The 24,208-nt window shown below is 36.7% G+C and overlaps 1 protein-coding gene across 2 annotated transcripts in view; it reads left to right on the top strand.

Moving 5' to 3' along the window:
- Window positions 1–23,931, top strand: part of LOC135200796 (beta-1,3-galactosyltransferase 5-like) — a 35,590-nt gene extending 11,659 nt beyond the window's left edge. Inside the window, exons 2-8 of one of the 2 annotated variants that reach the window (XM_064229443.1) lie at window positions 5,921–6,050; window positions 9,508–9,741; window positions 11,181–11,402; window positions 12,215–12,325; window positions 12,678–12,834; window positions 22,358–22,528; window positions 23,046–23,931. In XM_064229443.1, coding sequence (XP_064085513.1) covers window positions 5,921–6,050; window positions 9,508–9,741; window positions 11,181–11,402; window positions 12,215–12,325; window positions 12,678–12,834; window positions 22,358–22,528; window positions 23,046–23,357 — 1,337 coding nt within the window. In that variant the 3' untranslated portion in view covers window positions 23,358–23,931. Of the gene's footprint in view, window positions 1–5,920; window positions 6,051–9,507; window positions 9,742–11,180; window positions 11,403–12,214; window positions 12,326–12,677; window positions 12,835–22,357; window positions 22,540–23,045 lie in introns of both variants that reach the window. The other variant, XM_064229444.1, reaches the window with a different exon arrangement.
- The last annotated feature ends 277 nt before the right edge of the window (window positions 23,932–24,208 follow it).

Raw genomic sequence — 24,208 nt, forward strand, 5'->3', positions numbered from 1 at the left:
GCGTCCATCAACGATAAGAGAGATGAGTACCTGTTCATCTGTGAAAAAGAAAAAAAAGAAAAAAAATGTGAGGTTTATATTCAAGGCAAACTCTTCATTTCCGAGTGTAACAAAGGCAATTATCCCCATGCTTACATCAGTAAATTGTCGCTTCGACCGATTTCCTTGACGTCACGACATCACATGGGCAAACGAGTCCCAAACGCGTCTCTAGAGCGGCACTCCCTCGTCATTCATCTATCGTGGTTGGAGGGATTTTATGACGCGGGAGGCATCCGTCCATACGACAGATTCAGCACGATCCGAGGAGCGATACGATCGGCTGAAATAACCCCCCCAAATCTCACGGTACTTGCATAGTACATTGCCGGTTGTGAGGACTTTTATCTGTTTCTTTTTCACGTAATCTGATCTATCCAAGTGTTCCACTAACTTGCACGTCCGTCCTTCAATGTTGATTATATAGGCATTTAGGCCAAAGGCTGGAATGAAAACTGAGAATAAAAAGATTTGAAAGGTGTAACAGGAGGAAAACCTCGCAGTTGAACTACGAATCAGTTGTTAGGAGAGGGTGGAAAGAAAGATGGAAGAATGAGAATTTGAACGGAGGTAGAGTAAAAGGTATGAAAGGGGTTTTACCTGGGGGCAGAAGAGACGCTGTCAAGAGTCTTAAGTAATGCCTACAGCGGGGACTTACCTTCAACACTTAGTATCCTAATTTACGCATCAAATCATAATATAACAATCATAACTATAAAACAGTATATATATTATATATGGTATATATATGTATATATTAGGTATTTATTAATAAGATAATCTGATTTATATATATATATAGACATAATTACTGTTTATAGGTTTTTATGTATATAATTACTGTTTTATAGTTATGATTGTTATATAATATGATTTGATGCGTAAATTAGGCTACAAAGTGAACACGGGCAAGTAAATTGATTCATAAAGTTTTCAGCAAAAAAATGGAAGTTACAAAAAAAAACTGCACTGAAATGTATTTCTTTACTAAAAACGGTTGCTGTTCATTCATTTCTTTGCGTTCTCCACAGTGTTAGTTGACAAGCTCCATAAATCCTTCGATATTCATAAGTAGTTTATTCTTTCTTTTCTTTATTAAGTCACATCTGTCACTTTAGGTAATATGCTGTATGTTAAATCAAAACCCTTGCTGAAGTAATAATGATAATAAACAACCTAATATATTAATATATAACATAGGTCTAGGCTTAAAATCAATGTCATAAGCATTGTAAACTGACAAAAACGATATGAAACACGTAGGTCTATATGCCACCTTTTATGATCCGGAAATTTTGAAATGAGATATATATATCTATATATATATATATATATATATATATATATATATATATATATATATATATATATATAGATATATAGAATGTAATAAATCAGCTTCAAGACAGAACACTGTCCGCGTACCTCGTTCGATTCTAAATTTTACTATCATTGAAGTTACGTAATGTTGCAAAAGATATGAAGCAACTGAATTTCGGAAAGGGGATATTCTAACTCTAAAAATGTTTAATAAGTAAACCCAACTCATATACTGGTAAAGATACGGTTAATATAATATAACCAGGGTGACTATTTCGTCTAGTTGGTGTAGCACAATAACATTGCTTGGTAATCACCGCTACACCTCCCGGTGCGGAGCTAGTGTCTCGGTGATGTGCAGATTTCGCGGCAACCCTGCTTAATCTTCTAAGATAATTCTCGTCCATTCCCTATTTTCTTGGCTACTCCTCTTTTTTTTTTTTTTAAACAAATGTTGTCCATTACGTGATTTTCAAAATAATTCTCTTAACTGTTCTTGGATTTTTCATGATTATTCAAATTCTTGTCGTCTAAAGAATGAAAGTATCCGTATATTCATTCACGCGGTTACGTATACCCACAGACACACATTCACGTATCGCTGTAATTATTCATGAGGTTCGCGATGCAGGAGTGGGGAAGGGAACCAAAGACTACAAGATGGACGTAAACCTCTTTCGCTAGCAAGTAAATCCAGCGCGACGTCTGTTCGAAGATGTTAAAGGGAGACAGTAATTAGAGCACCACCAAACTATCTTGTTTAAGCTATCGATAAAAAAAAAAAAAAATTCAGAAAGCAGATTAAGCTAGGCTACAGGTGTCGGAATTCTTATCCGGCAGTGTTTGCTTGGCGCTCTCTCTCTCTCTCTCTCTCTCTCTCTCTCTCTCTCTCTCTCTCTCTCTAATATATATATATATATATATATATTATATATATATATATATAGATATATATATATATATATATATATATATATATACATATAATTAATTTATTTATTCAAGTAATGCAAAGATAAAATAAAATGCACAACTGAAAAGACGCTCCCTGAAGCGAATGCAGTCCTGGGTCGATGGAATGAGCATTTTCAAGATTTGTTGAATGAGAAAGACAGAAAAGAGTTAGAGGTAAATGATTCAAGTACAGAAAGGTAATACGCAAGTCCCAGAAAGCTTGTGGAACGTACTATTCAGATTGTACGGAGGGCAATTAAAAAACTGAAGACAGGAGAGACATCAAGAGTTCATGGGATTATAGGTGATAGTCACTGAATGGCTGACCAGACCTGGTAATGTATATTGGCACGAGGGAAAGGTTCCACTGTGTAAAGAAGTGTTTCCCAACCTTTTCTGAATCCTACCACCACCCTCCCCCAACCCCCACCCTAGTTCAGGCCAAGTCAGTCCATCACTCCCTAACCGATACATTATTACTAGGGATAAAAGAAAGAGAATTGAAGGCTACTGTTTGATCACTGGATTTTATTCTGTTGACATCGTGCTTCCCAGCACTCGGAATAATTAATTTCAGCACCCAATTGTGTGCTAGCACACCTGGCTGGGAAACACTTGTATAAGAGTACAGGTGAGAGATGCAACTGCAAGAAACAAAGAGGCACGCCAAAATACCAATATGGATGACAGGGAGATTTCTTGTTAGGATTTTGATGGAAAAAGTATAACAGATGTCAGAAGGACTGACAAGGATATAACAGAGTGAGCTGAGACACGAAAAAAAGACGGCCATGGACGCTGCGTCTGTTACGAAACAGCAATGTGAGAGAAGTTTGAGCGAAAGTCTGGGCCTAAGGAAAGCTCATGGTATCATTAACAGAGAGGCACTAGGAGGGATGCTGAGAATATATTATGATGTAGAAGATAAGCTCATCTGAACGATTAAATATTCATGTGATGGAAATGAAGAGTGATACAATACTTGGACAAACACAGAGTGACTGGTTTGGTGTAAAAGTTGGTCTGCGGCAAAGGTTTGTCATGTCCCCATGACTCTTCGTGCCTTTATGGATGGTGTGATGCAAGAGGTCAAGGAGGGAAAGGACAGCAGATGTACGTGAAAAGTGAATACAATGTGGAGTGAAAGACATTTGCTACCGATACAATGCTGTTTAGGGATAATCATGAGAAACTGCAAAAACTAGTAGAGAGTTTGAAAGATTCTGCAACACGAAAATAGGAACAAGCGAGTACCGTACAGTCATAGTTGGGTTGTTATCGTTATTGAACACCTGAATGTTAAAATGGATAGTGGGTGGAAGACTGGAAACGAGTGATTCGATAAGTATTAGGGATTACTATATATCAATTATGGCAGACTGTGGGAGGAGGCACACCACAAAATAAGTATAGCAAGAAAGGGAACAAAGTGAGCGCAAAAGACTGAGATAAAAATTGACTTTTCTATGGGAATTCAAGTGAGAATGACAGGAAACAATGTCCTGTTAAGGTCAAAGGTTTGTGATATGATAGGATCGGAAATGTAAAGATATGTGGAACTGGTAAACATTAACACAGATACAAGGATGGATCGCTGGCTTTGAACGAAATTAAAATATTTTCATTCATTAGTAATGCATATGTTTCAAACTAACATATGCGGCAATAACTTTCCCTTTTCATAGAGTATTAATGAGCTATGGTATGGGTTGAATAGAAAACCAACAAATATTATAATTGGTATCAACTATTTTAAATTCCCAATGCATATATCATTTAATGATAATTGCTATTAATTGCTTGAAATAATAAAACGAATTTATATCTATAACACCCCAGAATATGTTTAAGTAATAAACACTGATAAAAACCACCACTTAACAAGGGCTCGTGACAAAAAAAAAAAAAAAAAAAAAAAAAAAAAAAAAAAAAAAAAAAAAAACAATAAAGAGGATGCACGAAAACAAAAATCAACATCGTATGACTGAATAATAATCGAGTATTAATTCATACAATACGAAAATACTCATCACATGGTCTTAAGAACCGCATATGCAATAACGTAATGTGCGAAAATCACGTGATAATTACAATGCAGGATTCTCATATTCCACCTCGCATCTCATAGAGAGAGAGAGAGAGAGAGAGAGAGAGAGAGAATTTCCGACTTTAAAAACAGATGTTTTTGTTACATATGGCGACTGAACGGCATTATGACTCAGGTTAAAACATCAAAGTTATGAACTTCACTGATCAGGCGTGCTGAGCCACCTGTGGTTATCCGCGTGATTGTAAATATAATATAGATACACACACACAAACATGTTACAGGCAGAAAGCACAACCAGGTACTTCGTGATCTGCCAGACAATTCAGGCAGATAGCAAAATGCTCTTAGGTACCTATACAGTGACTCGCCTACACTGTGTCAACGTGTTTAGGACTATAGCCCCTGGGATATGAAGTGTCCCTTAAGTGCATTTCGCTATCTGCCTGAAATTTCAGGCAGTTCGTGATATGCCTGGTTTCGCTTTCTGCCTGAAATTTCGGGCAGTTCGTGAAATGCCCGGTTTCGCTTTCTGCCTGAAATTTCGGGCAGTTCGTGAAATGCCTGGTTTCGCTTTCTGCCTTGAAATTCCGGGGCAGTTTCGGGAAATGCCTTTTGGCTTTCGCTTCCGATGAAATTTCGAGGCAATTCGTTGAAAAATGCCTGGTTTCGGCTTTCTTTCCTAAATTTCGGGCAATTTCGTTGAAAGCCTGGGTTTCGCTTTAAAATGCTGAAAATTGCCACACTCCAGAAATCCACGTTACGTTTCAGCATTCAAACCGTACTTGGTTGGTATTATACTATGAAAGGGCCATTCACTTAACCTGCTTTCAGTCACGCTTCATAAATCCTTCAACCTGTGGCTTTCTTTACCCCGAAGCTTCAATTATTTTCAATAACTGAAACATCATGCTGTTTCGTTCCACTGCACGCATACAGATCCACTTGATCTAAGGTTCTTCCATCTGACATACTGAAAATATACCTGGCACGTTCTATCGATGTCCGTTACTTTGAAAAAAAAGAAAAAAAAAGGATCCATTATGAATTATGGATTTCATTATGAAGAACAATTTATGCTTAAAAAGTATGACTATGACTTACGGGTACACATATACGTGTTCGTCTCTCATAAACGTCAAGATGTTAAAGACTTGCCAGTCATCTCACACTTCATGTTGTACGTGTAGGTGTTATAATGAAATTGTAGTAGCGATATAATTATTCCTTTCACAAGCACTCACCTAAGAGGCGGGGGGAAGAAAACGGAGAGAGGGGAGGGGGAATTACAGCTGTGCTTCCTCTTGTAATCCGTTTTCTTCTACCTAGCCGCCCTACTCCTCTAACCGAGGAGGGGGGGGAAGAGAAAACGGGAAGTGGATTACAGCTGTGCTTCCTCTCCTAATCCGTTTCCATCTACCTATAAATCTTCTAACTTTCAACTCGCTCTCCTTTTCACCCCTCACCTCTAAACACGTCCCTCAAGCATTGGGGTTTGGAGGGTAACATATTACAAATAAATGATAATCATAATACTTTCTCTGATGACTCCTCCGACAGCTCCATTCCCCTTGGCATCGAAGGACCAGATGTTGCTGCTATTGGCGGTGATCGTTTCCTTCCAGGGACTGCTTTACTTCTCGAGAATTCCAACGGGGCTTCGTTACTTCCATTCAGACACCACGGCTAGGTAAGTGAATCAGTTTATCACAAAACCGGGGCAGTACTACTATGAAATTCAGGGCCTCTGTAACACGGTTTTATGGATTTTGCTCCTTATCAAAGCATCGGAGGTAGCTGAAAGTTGACATATGTATATTTTACAACTACACACAAATTTTGTCAGCATTATCAATAACCTAAACCCGATAGTTTTAATTTTTATAGAGTAAAAATGATCTAGCCGACGCCATGGCCAATGATTGCAAGCCAAGAGTCGAAAAACATTCATTACGTAAGCAAGGTAAACTTCGTTTTACGAAATGTTGCCCAGCCCATCCACTAGACAGAAATCCATTCACCTTATTCCATCGGCTCTGAAACCCATAGTAGTCAAGAATGGCTAACAGGATTTGGAATTGTCCCCCCCCCCCGTGGTTGCAAAACTGCATTTGTCTTACGACTTGCAACTTTAACTTTATACAGTCAAGAGAAAGCCCGTGGCCATACTCACTATAGTCTGAATAGGTAATTATTCAGTTTCTAGTTTAAATCCAATGTTTATGGTCTGATTTGTATTTGGCGTAGCGTGATTATAATGTAATGTCATTCAGGATTTCGAACATTTCCATTAACTATTCACTATGCCGCCAAGAGAGAGAGAGAGAGAGAGAGAGATTGTATGTAAACAGTCTTTATATAACTATTTTTGTTAAAATAAGATTTTTATCCAAAGTAAATACAAGCTTATATGTGCTAAAATCTCCAGCAGACCAACGAATCATCCGATATTATTTATTTTTCGTCTTCTTTAGTCTGTACGACCATGTTGGGTATAAAGACTTTATGAATGGCGGAACGATACATAGATGTGGGTGGGGTATCCGTGCTAGCGTAGTAATACTACTGTAGCAGTAGTGCCGCAAAATTAGTAATAGCAGCAATATACATGAATTAAACGTTTAGGCCAACTGCTGGGATCCCTGAGGATCATTTAGCACTTCTTACAACTACTAGAGAAATGAGTTTTTATAGCCAGAAGTTAGATTTTCTAATACAAAAATGGCCATGATAGCCTTCATTGTTATCCTGAATTATAACGAGGCCAAAGTGGGTGGAGCCTCATGACGTCATCATTCTGACTATAATTATTGCTGAAGGAAAAAGTCAAAATACGATGCCGTCTTTTTTTTTTTTTTTTTTTTTTTTTTTTTTTTTTTTTTTTTTAGTAAATAGGTATATAGCCGATAAATAAAAAATTGCTTGACAATGGATACAGCAGTTATCAAATCAAGCTTGTCTACTATGTCTTTGAAAATTACCAACTATTCCCTACATCTTGTCAATCTGATTGTGACCTGTAAAGTAGATTATAATTTCTTAGGACACTTATTTTGGGAGTTAGACTAATAATCAAAGTGTTCTTGTATTTATTAACATATTTTGTTGGTTTGTTCCTTATGACAATTATCAGTGGAGAGGATTCAGAGTTCTTAAAGGTGTACTGCTTTGCTTGTATTTAAATTTTTGTCATTGTTGCCAGAGGTATAGCCTTCGTTACGTATAGCCAATCATCCATCGAGAAAGAGGGAAAAAATGCTGTCATAAGTTACGTAACGAGTGCGTTCGAAACCTTATCTCTGAGTAAGTTGGCCCGTCTTCAAAAAAGGTCACTTTTACATTATAAGTACCAAATTCATTCAACCTACGTAATGCAGAATACAGTCAAAATTTATGTGTAGATATAATGTGTATTCTGAATAAGCGTTATATCTATGAAATGCATAGATAAAAAGTCATTGCCAAAAAACCGTGTTACAGAAGCCCTGAATCTCATAGTAGTATATATTTGTCTGAAAGGACGTTAACTGAGAGGATTGTACTACTGAACTGCTCTCTCTCTCTCTCTCTCTCTACATACATACACACACACACATATATATATATATATGTAAGTCCTAGGGTTATAATTAACTATATATTTAATAGCATAATGTGATGCGCTGTGACCTTTTTGGAATGTGGAGAACAGAGCCGAAGCAACGACCCGAGAAAAGCTGATAAATGATTTCTGTGGTGGCGTGATATGAAACTGCATAGTTAGGCGAGTCAATGTTCGTCAGTTCATGGGTCTTTGTTCAAAGTGCCTTAGGGAAACTGGATGTAGCCTGTAACAAGGGGCGTTAACGAAGTGTGCATTCGTATGTGCGTGTGGGCCTCTTCTATTCTTAATGGTATCATTAATCAAGTCTATGGAAGACTTGCACAAAGATTCGTGGGAGGAAGGCAAAGCCACGATGACGGATGCCAAAGAGTTTTTATTTATCAGTGAGTGAGATATTCCGGCTGCATGGGTGTGTGTCGAATTACTTTAGCCAAAGGGGTGGCTTGTTGTCTGTTTGACGTTTGTAAGAATATTTAATCTTTAACTTTGTCTTGAAACTTATGTGTGCTAACGAGTGTGTTTCTCGTGTCTTTGAAACAGACGATTCTGGCAAAGGGGGGACCAAGAGTCCTAAGGGGACAGAGAGTCCCATATGGGAGAATAGACAATTGGTGTGACAAATTACTGTTTTAGACATTTTAATGTTGGGGGGTTAACTGAGTTAAGTTAGTTAGTAAGACTTCATTCAATATCTTTCCATTGTTAAATAAATAGTTATTTTTTATATAACTTTGCCTCTCAATTTGATTACCTGTTAGAATGGAGAGAGAGAGAGAGAGAGAGAGAGAGAGAGAGAGAAAGAGAATTGTTTGTCAGTTTGCCTGACGCCCGGGGTTCCACGTTACCAAATAAAAACGAGAATAATACCCCGTTACATATATATATATATATATATATATATATATATATATATATATATTACACACACACACACACACACACATATATATATATATATATATATATATATATATATATGTATTCTATATAGATCTGTATATATATGATAAATATATACATATATATACAAAAATATATACACATTCGTAAATTTAATAGGCAAACGTGGGTATTACAATTACACACACACACATATAATATATACGTATGTATATATATTTATATATGTATGTGCGCACGCGCGCACCACACACATACACACACACACATATATATATATATATATATACATATATGTTAACTGAATCACGAAAGTTAGAAACGTGATAAATCCATAAATAAAGATATATGCCACGAAGGAAAAAAATGAACGAAGGAGTAACTGCGAGACCTTTCGACGTTTCCACGTCCTTTAACTGACCAAAAACCATGCCGCAGTAAAGGACGTGGAAACGTCGAAAGGTCTCGCAGTTACTCTTTCGTTTATTTTCCCTTCGTGGCATATATCTTTATTTATATATATATATATATATATATATAATATATCCATATATATATATATATACACACACATATAAAGTGACCATTGTGAAGTAATGACATTAAATTTAAATCTCTATCTTGTCCTGTCTCCATTTCCCAGCCAGCTCCCGTTACTCTTCGAGATAAACTGCAGTGAATTAATGAGTAGAAAGCCCGCCAATTCGGCCTACGAAAAATTCTGCATATTCAATGACACGTCCAATGGGACCTGGACGATACCCATCACTCACTTTCGGGCAAAACTCAATGCCAGTGAGATGTCCCACGCGTCAACGCTCTCTAAGACAACTTGGCAAAAGGTGCTTTCGGATAGACCATTCAAGGATAGGTTCAAGTAAGTTATTTGAGTGATACATCGTAAGTTTCAAGAATCACAAGATTAAATTTTTTTTTTTTTTTTTTACTCTGAATCTGCTGAACACCGGAGGCTTCAGAGTTTTGCCAGTCCAGATTAAAAGGAGACCCTTGCATCAGTTAATGACCACAGGCAGTCGAACAATTTGCATATTGAAATGTCAACTCTTTTTAACTGAACCCGAGTCACAGGCCACGCCCACTGAACTATGGCTGTTGCAACGCACTTCTACACGAGTTGTAAGTTGCCACATACTTCTACATAATCTACAACGAAAAATGCAAATCACTTTCTGCCTAGAGTGTATGGTGGGTCTATCCTTAATCAAGTCTTCTGGATGCAAGAACAAACCCCAGTTGTTAATAAGCATCTCATTCTGAGGTTATCCTCACCAAATTTATGGTATAAAGCTTTTCTCCATTTTGAGGTTAAAGCTAAAATTTTGGTGGCTGAACCGTACCATACACTTCAAGTTCTAACGCTGTGAGAAAACACAGAGACAGTAATCAGAGGACACAGACACCTGGAAATGACACACAGTAACTAGGTTTGGGTGTATTCCAGGTTTGCTTGCTCGTCTACTCATAATGATACAATTTTAAGCATTTAAGATTAACCTACAAGATTCTCTCAGCTGCTTTTGAACCACTCGTCAATATTAAGAAACTGTAAAGACTACTTATTTTTATGTACCTTTGCGTATATTTTTTAAACAAAAAGAAATTTTGAATATCAATTATCCAATCCTTCTCCTTTCTGTTTAACCTCAGAGGCCCTCCTATAGAACCCTTACGGTCCATCAAAATACGTATCAAATGCGTATACAGAATCTACTACAAAGTCCTCAAACTTCCCGAGTTCTCTACACTTTTTGGATAATCTTGACAATACAAAGCCTGAGATCCGAATGCAAGAATATGAGGAAATTCTGACGTAGCACCGTATTATCAAGTATCAGAACGAAGTCACGTTGCCGACTTGACCATGTGGCAACGTGAACTCTTTCTGATACTTTGGATGCAGGTCCGAATCCCGCTGCGGACACCAAAATTACTTCATATTCTTGTATTCGGATCCAAGGCTTTGTATAGACAATTCTATAAAAAAAAAAAAAAAAAAATGTGAAGGATTCGGGAAATTTTTAAAATTCAACGTATACAAGAAGCTTACGGTTCTGTTTTGCCACATCATCTTTTCACATTACAATTTATGCTAAGAAAATCACAATCTCGCGATAAACAGTTTGTGCCTTAAAAATCCACAATTATACAGTAAACTATATTACTTTGTCAAATACAAAAGGGTGTACGAAAGCCCTTGCTTTTGTATTTGACCGAGTAATATAGTTAAAGTTTACCCTATAACTGTGGATTTTTAAGACACAAATTCCATTTTACATTAGGATTGAACTCCCTCAGGTTCATCTACAAGAACAGAGAGCTGGAGCTGGATGGTCCAGTCGTGAATCCCGTTCCTTCGAGCATCACCTGGCAGGAGGACCTGCAACACGTCGACATCTGCAACTCCACGTCTCCCTTGATGCTGGCTGTTGTCCCCTCCGCAGTTCCGAACAGGGACAGAAGAGATGACATCAGGAGAACTTGGGCGAGTCCTTCTCTCTACTCCCGAGTCAGTTTGAGGTAAGAGAAGGAAAAACACAGACACTGCCTCTCCTCCAGATTACCTTGTATTTGCAGATTTCCTTGTATCCGCTGAGACGAGATGAGTCTTTATTCTCGTGATGATGCCAGTGCTGTACACTTGTTGTTAACAGATGTACGACTCTTGAGTTCTGTGACAGCACACCTGCTACGGCAAAATACCGCCTATCACGAGGAAAAATCCCGCATACCTGTGTCATGCATTCATGATTTACGAGGAAAGAGAACATACAACTGTGCGGTACAGCCATGATATACAAGCGGCGAGAGGACAAATATGTGTGGGTTTGCGCAGGTGTAAAACAGATAAGAAGATTTCGCAGTATAATGAGACAGGAAGGCAAGTCAGCTGGCAATGACTGCAACACAAATTAATAGCTTCTACTGTTTCCTATGAAATTACGGTTCGATTTACATTAAAATCCGCAAGTGGTGTATGATGAAGTTGAGTTTCCATCGAGAGAGAGAGAGAGAGAGAGAGAGAGAGAGAGAGAGACGAGAGGGAGAGAGAGAGGAGAGAGAGAGAGAGAGGGGGGGGGGGGGGGAGGGGAGGTTGGCAGGACAAATCTTGCATCTTGGAGGCTGAAAGTCTCTTAAGATATTAAAAGAGGTTTTGGCTTTAAATCATATATAGCGAAGGTTACTCAGTAAGGGAGTTGGATTTACAACAAATCGAATATATATATAAGTACAAATCCTCACGTATACAAAAATACGAATATTAGTTTCTGGACGTATACTTTCGGATACGAGCCTCCTTTTCTCAGTAACATTGGACGAATTCTTCGCAGGACGGTATTCGTCGTGGGAGCAACTCTGGACAAGAAACTGCAGGAAGACGTCGAAGCCGAAGTTAAGCTCCACAACGACATCATTCAATACAATTTCATCGACTCTTACAAGTGAGTGTCCTCTAATACTAGAGTCAGTCTGTTATGGGAAATTTCACTTGAGAGAGAGAGAGAGAGAGAGAGAGAGAGAGAGAGAGAGAGAGAGAGAGAGAGAGAGAAAGGGAAAATCCTTTCATCTGAGACAATACTGTCAGCAGTAATTTATTAACTGTGTTTTGAAGAGAGAGAGAGAGAGAGAGAGAGAGAGAGAGAGAGAGAGAGAGAGAGAGAGAGAGGTAACACTGAACATAAAATAGAAAATATAACAGCGTCATCCAAACAACACTCAACCTTGGAAATAAATTCCTAAAGAAACATTTCTACTTTGACCCTTCTTGCCTACCTTTTTTTTTTTTCCACCCAGAAATCTGACCTACAAGACCATGGCATGGCTCACCTGGGTCAACAAGAGCTGCCCGGAAGTGTCCTTCGTGGTCAAGATTGACGATGATGTCATCTTCAATCCTTTTCACCTTCAGGAGTACCTAGTTGGGCAATTACGGAGGCCTAAGTTTTCAAGGGTAAATTTCCAAATGATTCCATTGTTGAATATGTTAAATAAATTCTAGACAACAATCAACTCGGTGAACTCTCAAGGTGAGGAGCGCTAATCTATTACGTATTAGAGAATGATAAGGTTAATAGGTACACGAAAAATGACTCGATCGAAACACTACTTTCGCAGATTTTCTTACATTTCAACAAATCGTTATTTTTCGCAAAACAACGGAAAGTAAAACTTCATATTACACATGAAAGAATTTAATAATCGTAGCCACGTGAGTTTGAAAAATCCGCTGTAATAAATAAATAACCCAACTAACAACGAGAGAAAAAAAAACGATATCTCAAACTGCATATTCACGCTAGTAACACTGTGAGAAATCCAACTGTACAAAGTTCTTTAGTATTATTAATAATATAATATTATTATTGGAGAAACAAATCCACAGTTATGTAAATGTACATATATTTAAATTTAAAACTTTATCGATAGCTTTCGGGAATCTATCCTTAAAGTTTTACATTTAAATATATGTACATTTACATAACAGTGGATTTGTTTCTCCATTTGAAGACTCGTGCTACTATGTGGATTTTTTTTTAATATTAATTTATCATTATTATTATTATCATCTTCATCATCATCATCATCATCATCATCATCATCATCATCATCATCCTCATCATCATCATTATTATTATTATTATTATTATTATTATTATTGTTATTATTATTATAGTATAGTAGTAGTAGTAGTATAGTAGTAGTAGTAGTAGTAGTAGGAGGGATACAGTATCTAAGCGAGACTTCAACGACAGCCAGCACAGAACGAACTTTAAGCCGAAGCTTAGTCCAGAACTACCAACAAGTAATTAATCTAATTTTCATCCTATCTCTTCGTTACGTCTGTGCGCCAAGTTGCCGACGTGTGTTTATGACTCGTCCAAAGATTAAGGTTCAATTAACACCTATCTTGGGGTGATACTTCCACCTGATTAAGGAACGTTTGAGGTGAATAGCGATATTTTCTTAATTTGGTTAGGGAATGCTTGACGTAAATACTTATAGCTATACTTTCATCTGGTTAGGGAATGTTTGACGTAAATAGATATAGCGATACTTTCATCTGGTTAGGAAATGTTTGACGTAAATAGTGGTAGCGATCTTTTGATCTGGTTAAGGAATGCTTGACGTAAATAGTTATAGGGATATTTTCATCTGGTTAGGAAATGTTTGACGTAAATAGATATAGCGATACTTTCATCTGGTTAGGGAATGTTTGACGTAAATAGTGGTAGCGATACTTTCATCTGGTTAGGAAATGTTTGACGTAAATAGTTATAGCGATACTTTCATCTCGTTAGGGAATGTTTGACGTAAATAGTTATAGCAATACTTTCATCTGGTTAAGGAATGTTTGACGTAAATAGTTATAGCGATACTTTCACTTGGTTGGGAAATGTTTGTCATAAATAGTTATGGCGATACTTTCAACCAGGTTGGGGAATGTTTGGCGTAAATAGTTATAGCGATACTTTCAACTTGGTTGGAGAACGTTTGACGTAAATAGTTATAGCGATACTTTCAACCTGGTTGGGGAATGTTTGATGTAAATAGTTATAGTGATACTTTCATCTGGTTAAGGAATGTTTGACGTAAATAGTGGTAGCGATACTTTCATCTGGTTGGGGAATTTAGATGTAAATAGCTATAGCGATACTTTCATCTGGTTAGGGAATGTTTGACGTAAATATTCGTAGTCGTACTTTCATCTGGTTGGGGAATGTTTGACGTAAATAGTTGTAGCGATACTTTCATCTGGTTAGGGAATGTTTGACGTAATTAGTGGTAGCGATACTTTCATCTGGTTAAGGAATGTTTGACGTAAATAGTTATAGTGATACTTTCAATGTGGTTGGGAATGTTTGACGTAAATAGTTATAACAATACTTTCAACCTGGTTGGGGAATGTTTAACGTAAATAGTTATAGCGATACTTTTAACCTGGTTAGGGAATGTTTGACATAAATAGTGGTAGCGATACTTTCATCTGGTTAGGGAATGTTTAACGTAAATAGTGGTAGCGATACTTTCACCTGGTTAGGGAATTTTTTATGTAAATACTTATAGCGATACTTTCAACCTGGTAGGGGAATGTTTGATGTAAATAGTTATAGCGATACTTTCATCTTGTTAAGGAATGTTTGACGTAAATAGTTATAGCGATACTTTCAACCTGGTTGGGGAATGTTTGACGTAAATAGTTATAGCGATACTTTCAACCTGGATGGGGACTGTTTGACGTAAATAGTCATAGCGAAACTTTCAACCTGGTTGGGGAATGTTTGACGTAAATAGCTATAGCGATACTTTCAACCTGGTTGGGGAATGTTTGATGTAAATAGTTGAAGCATACTTTCAACGTGGTTAGGGAATGTTTGAAGTAAATAGTAGTAGCAATACTTTAATCAGGTTAGGGAATGTTTGACATAAATAGTGGTAGCGATACTGTCACCTGGTTTGGGAATGTTTGACGTAAATAGTTATAGCGATACTTTCAACCTGGTTGGTAGTTATAGCGATACTCTCAACCTGGTTGGGGAATGTTTGATGTACATAGTTATATCGATACTTTCACCTAGTTAGGAAATATTTGACGTAAATAAGTGATAGCGATCTTGTAAATAAGTGATAGCGATCTTTTCATATGGTTAGGGAATATTTGACGTAAATAGTTACAGAGATACTTTCATCTGGTTAGGGAATGTTTGACATAAATAGTTATAGCGATACTTTCATCTCGTTAGGGAATGTTTGACGTAAACAGTTATCGCAATACTTTCATCAGGTTAAGGAATGTTTGACATAAATAGTTATAGCGATACTTTCACTTGGTTGGGAAATGTTTGTCATAAATAGTTATGGCGATACTTTCAACCAGGTTGGGGAATGTTTGGCGTAATAGTTTATAGCGGATACTTTTCAACTTGGTTGGGAAGGTTTGACGTACTAAACTTTAAAGGTTAGTATAGCGATACTTTCAACCTGGTTAGGGAATGTTTGACATAAATAGTGGTAGCGATACTTTCACCTGGTTAGGGAATTTTTGATGTAAATACTTATAGCGATACTTTCAACCTGGTAGGGGAATGTTTGATGTAAATAGTTATAGCGATACTTTCATCTGGTTAAGGAATGTTTGACGTAAATACGTAGTTCTAGCGATACTTTCATCCTGGTTGGGGAATGTTTGACGTAAATAGTTATAGCAATACTTTCAACCTGGCTGGTGACTGTTTGACGTAAATAGTCATAGCGATACTTTCAACCTGGTTGGGGAATGTTTGACGTAAATAGCTATAGCAATACTTTCAACCTGGTTGGGGAATGTTTGATGTAAATAGTTGAAGCATACTTTCAACGTGGTTAGGGAATGTTTGATGTAAATAGTGGTAGCAATACTTTAAATCAGGTTAGGGAATGTTTGACATAAATAGTGGTAGCGATACTTTCACCTGGTTTGGGAATGTTTGACGTAAATAGTTATAGTGATACTTTCAACCTGGTTGGGGAATGTTTGATGTAAATAGTTATAGCAATACTCTTAACCTGGTTGGGGAATGTTTGATGTAAATACTTATATCGATACTTTCACCTAGTTAGGAAATATTTGACGTAAATAAGTGATAGCGATCTTGTAAATAAGTGATAGCGATATTTTCATATGGTTAGGGAATATTTGATGTAAATAGTTATAGCGATACTTTCATCTGGTTAAGGAATGTTTGACGTAAATAGTTATAGCGATACTTTCAACCTGGTTGGGGAATGTTTGACGTAAATAGTTATAGCGATACTTTCAACCTGGTTGGGGACTGTTTGACGTAAATAGTCATAGCGATACTTTCAACCTGGTTGGGGAATGTTTGACGTAAATAGTTATAGCGATACTTTCAACCTGGTTGGGAATGTTTGATGTAAATAGTTGTAGCATACTTTCAACGTGGTTAGGGAATGTTTGATGTAAATAGTGGTAGCAATACTTTCACCTGGTTAGGGAATGTTTGACGTAAATAGTTATAGCGATACTTTCAACCTGGTTAGGGAATGTTTGACATAAATAGTTATAGCAATACTTTCAACCTGGTTGGTAGTTATAGCGATACTCTCAAACTGGTTGGGGAATGTTTGATGTAAATAGTTATATAGATACTTTCACCTAGTTAGGAAATATTTGATGTAAATAAGTGATAGCGATCTTGTAAATAAGTGATAGCGATCTTTTCATATGGGTAGGGAATATTTGACGTAAATAGTTATAGAGATAGCTTCACCTGGTTGGGAAATGTTTGACGTAAACAGTTATAGCGATACTTTCACCCTGGTTGGGGAATGTTTGGCGTAAATAGTTGTAGCGATACTTTCACCTGGTTAGGGAATGTTTGACATAAATAGTGATAGTTTCACCAGTTGAAGGAATATATAAGGCAAACAACGAACGTCTCGGGTAAAAAGGGATATTTTCATCTGGGCAATGAACCTTCGAGGTAATCGAGAAACGTTTGTGGTGAACAGATATAATTTAATCAATTGTTTGTTTGTATGGTGCTTTTACGTTGCATGGAACCAGTGGTTATTCAGCAACGGGACCAACGGCTTTACGTTACTTCCGAACCACGTAGAGAGTGAACTTCTATCACCAGAAATACACACCTCTCATTCCTCAGTGGAATGGCCGAGAATCGAACCTACGACCACCGAGGTGGAACGCAAACACCAAATCAACCACGCCACTGAAGCGCTTTATCAAGTTATGGATTGTTTTTGGGTTTAAGGAATGTCTGAGCTATAAACACGGTACGTTCATACGAATACAACGAGAGAGAGAGAGAGAGAGAGAGAGAGAGAGAGAGAGAGAGAGAGAGAGAGAGAGAGAGAGAGAGAGAGAATACACTTCCGTATTTTCAAAATAATAAAGAAAAAAATTCAATTAAATTTCACGGAATATAACAGCTGACAACAAAAATACTGGGACAAAAATATAAATCGCACTGGTTGGTTACACCTGCCTGATCCCAGCTTGGACATTTCAAAAGTTCCACGTACACGCTACATACACACACACACACACAAAAGCACATATGTTATAAAAAATGAGGATACGTGACGCACAATAGTTGTGAGACACATTGTGGATACTGATTTTTTTTAAACGCCAGATTGTTATAAATCAATAAAATAGTGATGGATTAGCGTTCAGAAAAATTTTCCGCGTTATACTTATGATATATATAGGTGTATATATATATATATATATATATATATATATATATATATATATATATATATATATATATATATATATATATGATTCACTGTAATTTCATCGCAGTAATTACATTGTGGTAATTTCATCGCATGGTAATTATATCGCATACATTTTTACCGTATTGTAATTACATCGTTGTAGATCACATCGTCGTTGATGTCATCGTAAGGGTTCTTTTTCCGCATAAAATAAAGCATGATTTTACGATTTCTTTTACCGCAAAAAATAAAGCATGATTTGTTTCATTTCATAAGTAAAAATAGAGAGAGATTTAGTGTTAGGTTTTAAATGTCTTTTTATTTTTAAATGATTCTTTTAGCGTCGATGATTATTAGTTGTTTGACGCCAGTCTTATTTTTAACTCAGTTAATCAGTCTTAAGAAAAAAAGAGGATAATAAAGAAAGCGACATTCTTTAAAAAGCTTTTTTTATTATTTATTTTCAAACAAATACGTATAGTGCATATATTAAAAGAATATTTCAAGAACAAAAATTATCAAAACAATTCCAAAGCACATGATCAAAGCGAGGGGGTCGACGTATACTATGGGACGGTTTGGCCTTCCAATCCAGGCATCCTCAACGTCATCTAAGACATCTTGGGCTTCCTCAGGAAAATCATTATTGTCGATTAAATATTGAAAAGTGCTAACCACGTGGGAGACAGGAACAAATGCAATGGCTACAATCATACGCATTTTTAATGCGAATTCGGCATCACTTTCGTACACCTGTTGCAGACCGTTTGATTGAATGGATCGAAATAAACATTGTGAGAAGTGGAAAAAAGCAACCTTTTTGATTTGAATTAGGAAAAATTTCTCTAAAAACATTAATCGCTGCACGTTCAAAATCAGTCATAATTATGCTTGGTGATAAAGTTGGCTCTAAAACTTTTAGTTCTGACAAAAGGTTATTGTAACTATCTTCAGTTTTGTTACTCATAAAAACGAAAACAAGAAGCAAAACGTCACCTTTCATGATACCATGTATTGTGTACAGTTGTTTAAATAAAGGCGGTACTGTTTTGGAAGTCCCACCTGCATACCAATTGCCTGCACTAGATAATACCTGAAGATTTCTGCGAGTCGAAAATAATATAATCCGGTCTGATCCATCATCATTGTCGAACAGAAGGAATGGCTGATTTGAATGTGTTGTCCTATGTAGCGGAGAAATGCTTAACTGGAGTAAACATTCTGGATTTGCAGCAATTTGTGCTGTGCGGTGTCTAGCATTTCGTATATTCCTTTTTACGTACTGTTTGGGAAAAGTCAACAAGCAGGCCATTTGATAATAGTTAGGCCATTTGCTAGTTAGATAGTTAGATACTTTGATCTCATCAACAACTCTTTAACAGTAATACTTGGGCGTTTTACAGAAAAAAAACAAGTGAACTATATATTATTGTTCATTTTATTTTTTTGCGGTGAAAGAAACCCTACGATGAAATCACTGACGATGTGATCTATTACGATGTAATTACAATGCGGTGAAAATGTAAGAGATGTATATATAGGTATATATATATATATATATATATATATATATATATATTTATATATATATATATATATATATATATATATATATATATATATATAAAACATGATCACTATGACCAGCAGAAGTTTCAGCTACAACTTTATTTATATCCACCACCAACGTTTCGGGATACAAATCCCATCCTCAGGGCTAAAAACACGAAAAAATGGAATTTCTACGCATTAGGAATCAGACTAAAGTGGGTCACAACAGAAAATTACACTGAAAAAAATGATCTAGACAAATACACGCGAAGTGCTGGCACCTATGAGATCACTCAGCGCTGAACAGAAACTGACAGTAAAAGGTTTGAAAGGTGTAACAGCAGGAAAACCTCGCAGTTGCACTATGAAACAACTGCTACAGAGGGTGGAAAATCAGATGGTAGAAAGAGAATATGAACGGAAGTACAGTAACTGGAATGAAAGAGGTTGCAGCTACGGAGCAGAAGGGATGCTGCAAGGACTCCTAAGAAACGCCTACGGTGCACCACGTGGAGAAAACTTTATATTTAACCTCAGAAGGAAAACATCTGACGTAAAAAAGTTTTCGATGATGTTGATAACTAGGAAGAGTAAAAGCGAGTGTTGCATACAATCCACAATAGGTAGTGCGCATATCTACGCTTCCCAAGGAAATGTTAAAACTTCGGGACTAGATGAGGAAATGTTAAAACTTCATTACTAAATGAGAAATGTTGAAACTTCAGGACTAGATGAGGAATATTAAAAATTCGGGACTAGATGGGGAAATGTTAAAACTTCATTACTAATGAGAAATGTTGAAACTTCAGGAATACATGTGGAAATGTTAAAACTTCATTACCAGATGAGAAATGTTGAACTTCAGGACTAGACGAGGAATGTTGAAACTTCAGGACTAGATGAGGAATGTTACAACTTCAGCACTAGATAAGGAATGTTGAAACCTTATAGAATTAGATGAGGAATGTTGAATCTTCAGCACTAGATGAGGAATATTGAGACTTTATAGAATTAGATGTGGAATGTTGAAACTTCAGGACTAGATGAGGAATATTAAAACTTCGGGACTAGATGAGGGAATGTTGAAACTTCAGGACTAGATGAGGAATGTTGAGACTTTATAGAATTAGATGAGGAATGTTGAAACTTCAGGACTAGATGAGGAATGTTGACTTTATAGAATTAGATGAGGAATGTTGAAACTTCAGGACTAGATGAGGAATATTAAAACTTTAGAATTAGATGAGGAATGTTGAGGAATGATGAAACTTCCGGACTAGACGAGGAATGTTGAAACTTAAAATTCCATTCCTCCAGAGCCATACCAACCACCTTTTCAATCCTCTACACATCTACGAAAAGATTCAAATTGATAAATTGCAGACTGAAAACCCAGCAGTTTTATGAACGAACTATATAAACACTACGAAGGTTTCGAATTGGCAGCCAATAACGTTGGCTCAGATCATTGGATTTTTATTCTCTCTTCCTTTTATTGAAACTATCTTCTCTACTCTGATACATTCATTGTAACGACTTAAAACCCATTCAAGAGAGCGGTCCGAGTGGGTTCCAAAGGTTGTCGAAATAAAGATGCACGTACATCTATGTATATTTTTCATCCCCGTAGGGGTTTGTGCCGTCGGTGCACCTCACACGGTGCACTGTAGGCATTACTTAAAGGTCTTTGCAGCGTCTCTTGGGCCCCTATAGCTGCAACCCCTTTCTTTCCCTTTGCTGTACCTCCGTTCACATTCCCTTTCTTCCATCTGACTTTCCATCTTCTCCTAAACACTTGATCCATAGTGCAACTGTTTTGAGGTTTTCCTCCTGTTACGCCTTTCAAACTACCTTACTGTTGGTTTCCTTTTCAGAGCTGAATGACCTAACAAGTCCCAGGGGTTGGCCTAAATTCTATCTTTATTTTATTATATATTTTACGTCCTCATGGAAAAAGGGGCGTGGGGTCCTTTACCTATATATGGTGAGCAAGCCTTCGTAATCACATGAATATATATATATGTATATACATTATATATATACATATATATATATATATATATATATATATATATATATATATATATATATAAAGGTTTTTTGCCACGGAGGAAAAAATGAAAGGCGAGAAAGCCAAGAACTTTCGTGCTAGACCGAAAGTTCTTGGCTTTCTCTCCTTTCATTTTTTCCTGCGGTGGCAAAAACCTTTATTTATACATAGCATTACGTTTTATATACTTCATGATGGCAAGTATTCATATATATATATATATATAGATAAAATAAATATAATTAGATATATATATATATATACCATACGATTTAAAAATGAAATGAGGATAAACATACATCAGCAGCTAACATCGCCGGGCAGAAGAAAATAATAGACTCATCTCGCTTTTCGATATGCTCCAAATCTTTCTAGCTAATAATTATTTAACTGTCAGGAAGTTTCTTGGGGGATAATATTTCATATAATCACCGATGTGAGTTTCTTTACATTCAAATGTTTCTCAGCAGTACAGTCAGCTACAGTCCCACGTGCATTATATCACAGACGTAAAAGTCTGTAGAAACAGTACAGTCAGCTGCATTCCCGCGTGCATTATATTACAAAGTAAAAGTTGTTTCATATATATATGTATATAATATATAGTAACGACTGCCTTCTTTTTCCAAAGTCTACTCAAAACCTGGCGGGGTCCCTGCCTCGCAGCCACCAAGAGATGATCCTCGACAGCGCCAATCGGTCTGTGAAGAGCCAGAAGAACCATGCAGCCACTAAGTGGATTTACGGCTGCCTGGAAACTATGCCATCACCGCACAGAAAACACAAGTGGGCCGTGTCTATGGTAGGATATTGGTAATTATAAGCACAAGCTAATCTGGTTGATTGAATTCTAATGCAAATAGCTTTGTATTAAGTTTTTCTTGAGATAGGGCTGTCATTCTCACGCCTCAGCTGACCTTTGACAGTAAGATTATTGACATGCGAACATACTGGGAAAACAATTCTGCTTATAAATCTATACCAGACTCATCCACCTTTACACACGATCATTCGGAAGAAATAAAAGATCCCTTTGGCAGGCGCATAACGAAACATGAGACTGTATGAGACTATAAGTGACGGTAGAAAGATGTTCGATTTCTCTTACGGGAAAGAACGCATAGTTAATATTACCTCATGATATATCTAATCTATTCATATATAATATATTATTATTATATAATAATATAGATATATATATATACATATAATTATTATATATATAATATAAATAATGTATGTACAAAACTATTCTATTAGTACAACTGACATCTCTCTAATCAGAACCTCAGCTCTAAAGGGCATCATCTGCATTGCAGGACGAATACCCTGAACCTGTCTTCCCGCCATTTGTCCTGGGTCCCGCCTACGTGGTGGGCGGCAGCGCAGTGGGGCGTCTTTTGAAATACGCCCCTCGCGTCCCTTTGCTGTGGCTGGAGGACGTGTACACGACGGGGCTGGTAGCCCAAGCCGCCCAAATCAGGCGCGTGCAGGCAAGGGCGCAGCTGTACGTCATTGGCGGGAAAACTTTCGCTCTGGATAAAGGAGCCAAAAGCTTTTGGACCGAACATCAAAATTCCAATAAAAGAGACGTATGGCGAAAAATACTCAGCCATTCCAACATTACGTGATATTCAACTGTTATATATAGTATTCGCTTTTTTAAATCGCATTATTCGTGCAAAATTGCAAACACGATTTTGTTTTTTTATAATGTTAGGAGCTCCTGTTTACTATGTACCTCATCTCGAAAATCATACAGTTAACTCATCACTGAGCTCAGCGGTAACTGTTCTCTATAGGAAGCCAAAAACAAATATCGTTATGACATTACTCTGCAATAAGAGCTAGGATAACGAGACATTATTCCCCGCAGGTGGTTGATGGATAAGACACGTAAGAAAACGGCTCTCATGGGTCTAGAATCGAGACTCATGGAATCCACTGTCTGGGCAGCAACTACAGCTTGTTACCCTCAAATGAAAAAAAGGTCAATTTAAAATGAGAAATGGTCAATTTCAAATGTAAAAATATCAATTTCAAATTAGAAAAGGTCAATTTCTAATTAAAATAAGGCAATTTCTAATTTTTAAAAAAGTCAATTTCAAATTAATAATGTCAATTTCACATTAAAAAAGGGTCGATTTCAAATTAGAAAAGATAGAAATAAAATTTAAAAAGATAAAATTCAAATTTAAAAAAGGTGAAAACAAATTAAAAAAAGATGGACTTGAAACTAAAATAAATCCATTTCAATTAAAATAATGTACCTCAATAAAAAAATTTTCTTAAATTGTTTTACATGTGCACAAAGCAAAAAGCATAGCCTAATTTTAATGTTGTAATAATGATAGAATTCTATGCACGTCGACAACTGTTCCTATAGTAGAATCACATCAACTGTGCATTTGATGCCTAGGCCAGTCCCTTGCGACGCACCTGATTGCCTGTGGATAAGCCAGTTACAGGGCTGGAAACTCTC

This window comes from Macrobrachium nipponense, chromosome 27 (assembly GCF_015104395.2).
Source record: "Macrobrachium nipponense isolate FS-2020 chromosome 27, ASM1510439v2, whole genome shotgun sequence".
NCBI lineage: Eukaryota > Metazoa > Arthropoda > Malacostraca > Decapoda > Palaemonidae > Macrobrachium > Macrobrachium nipponense.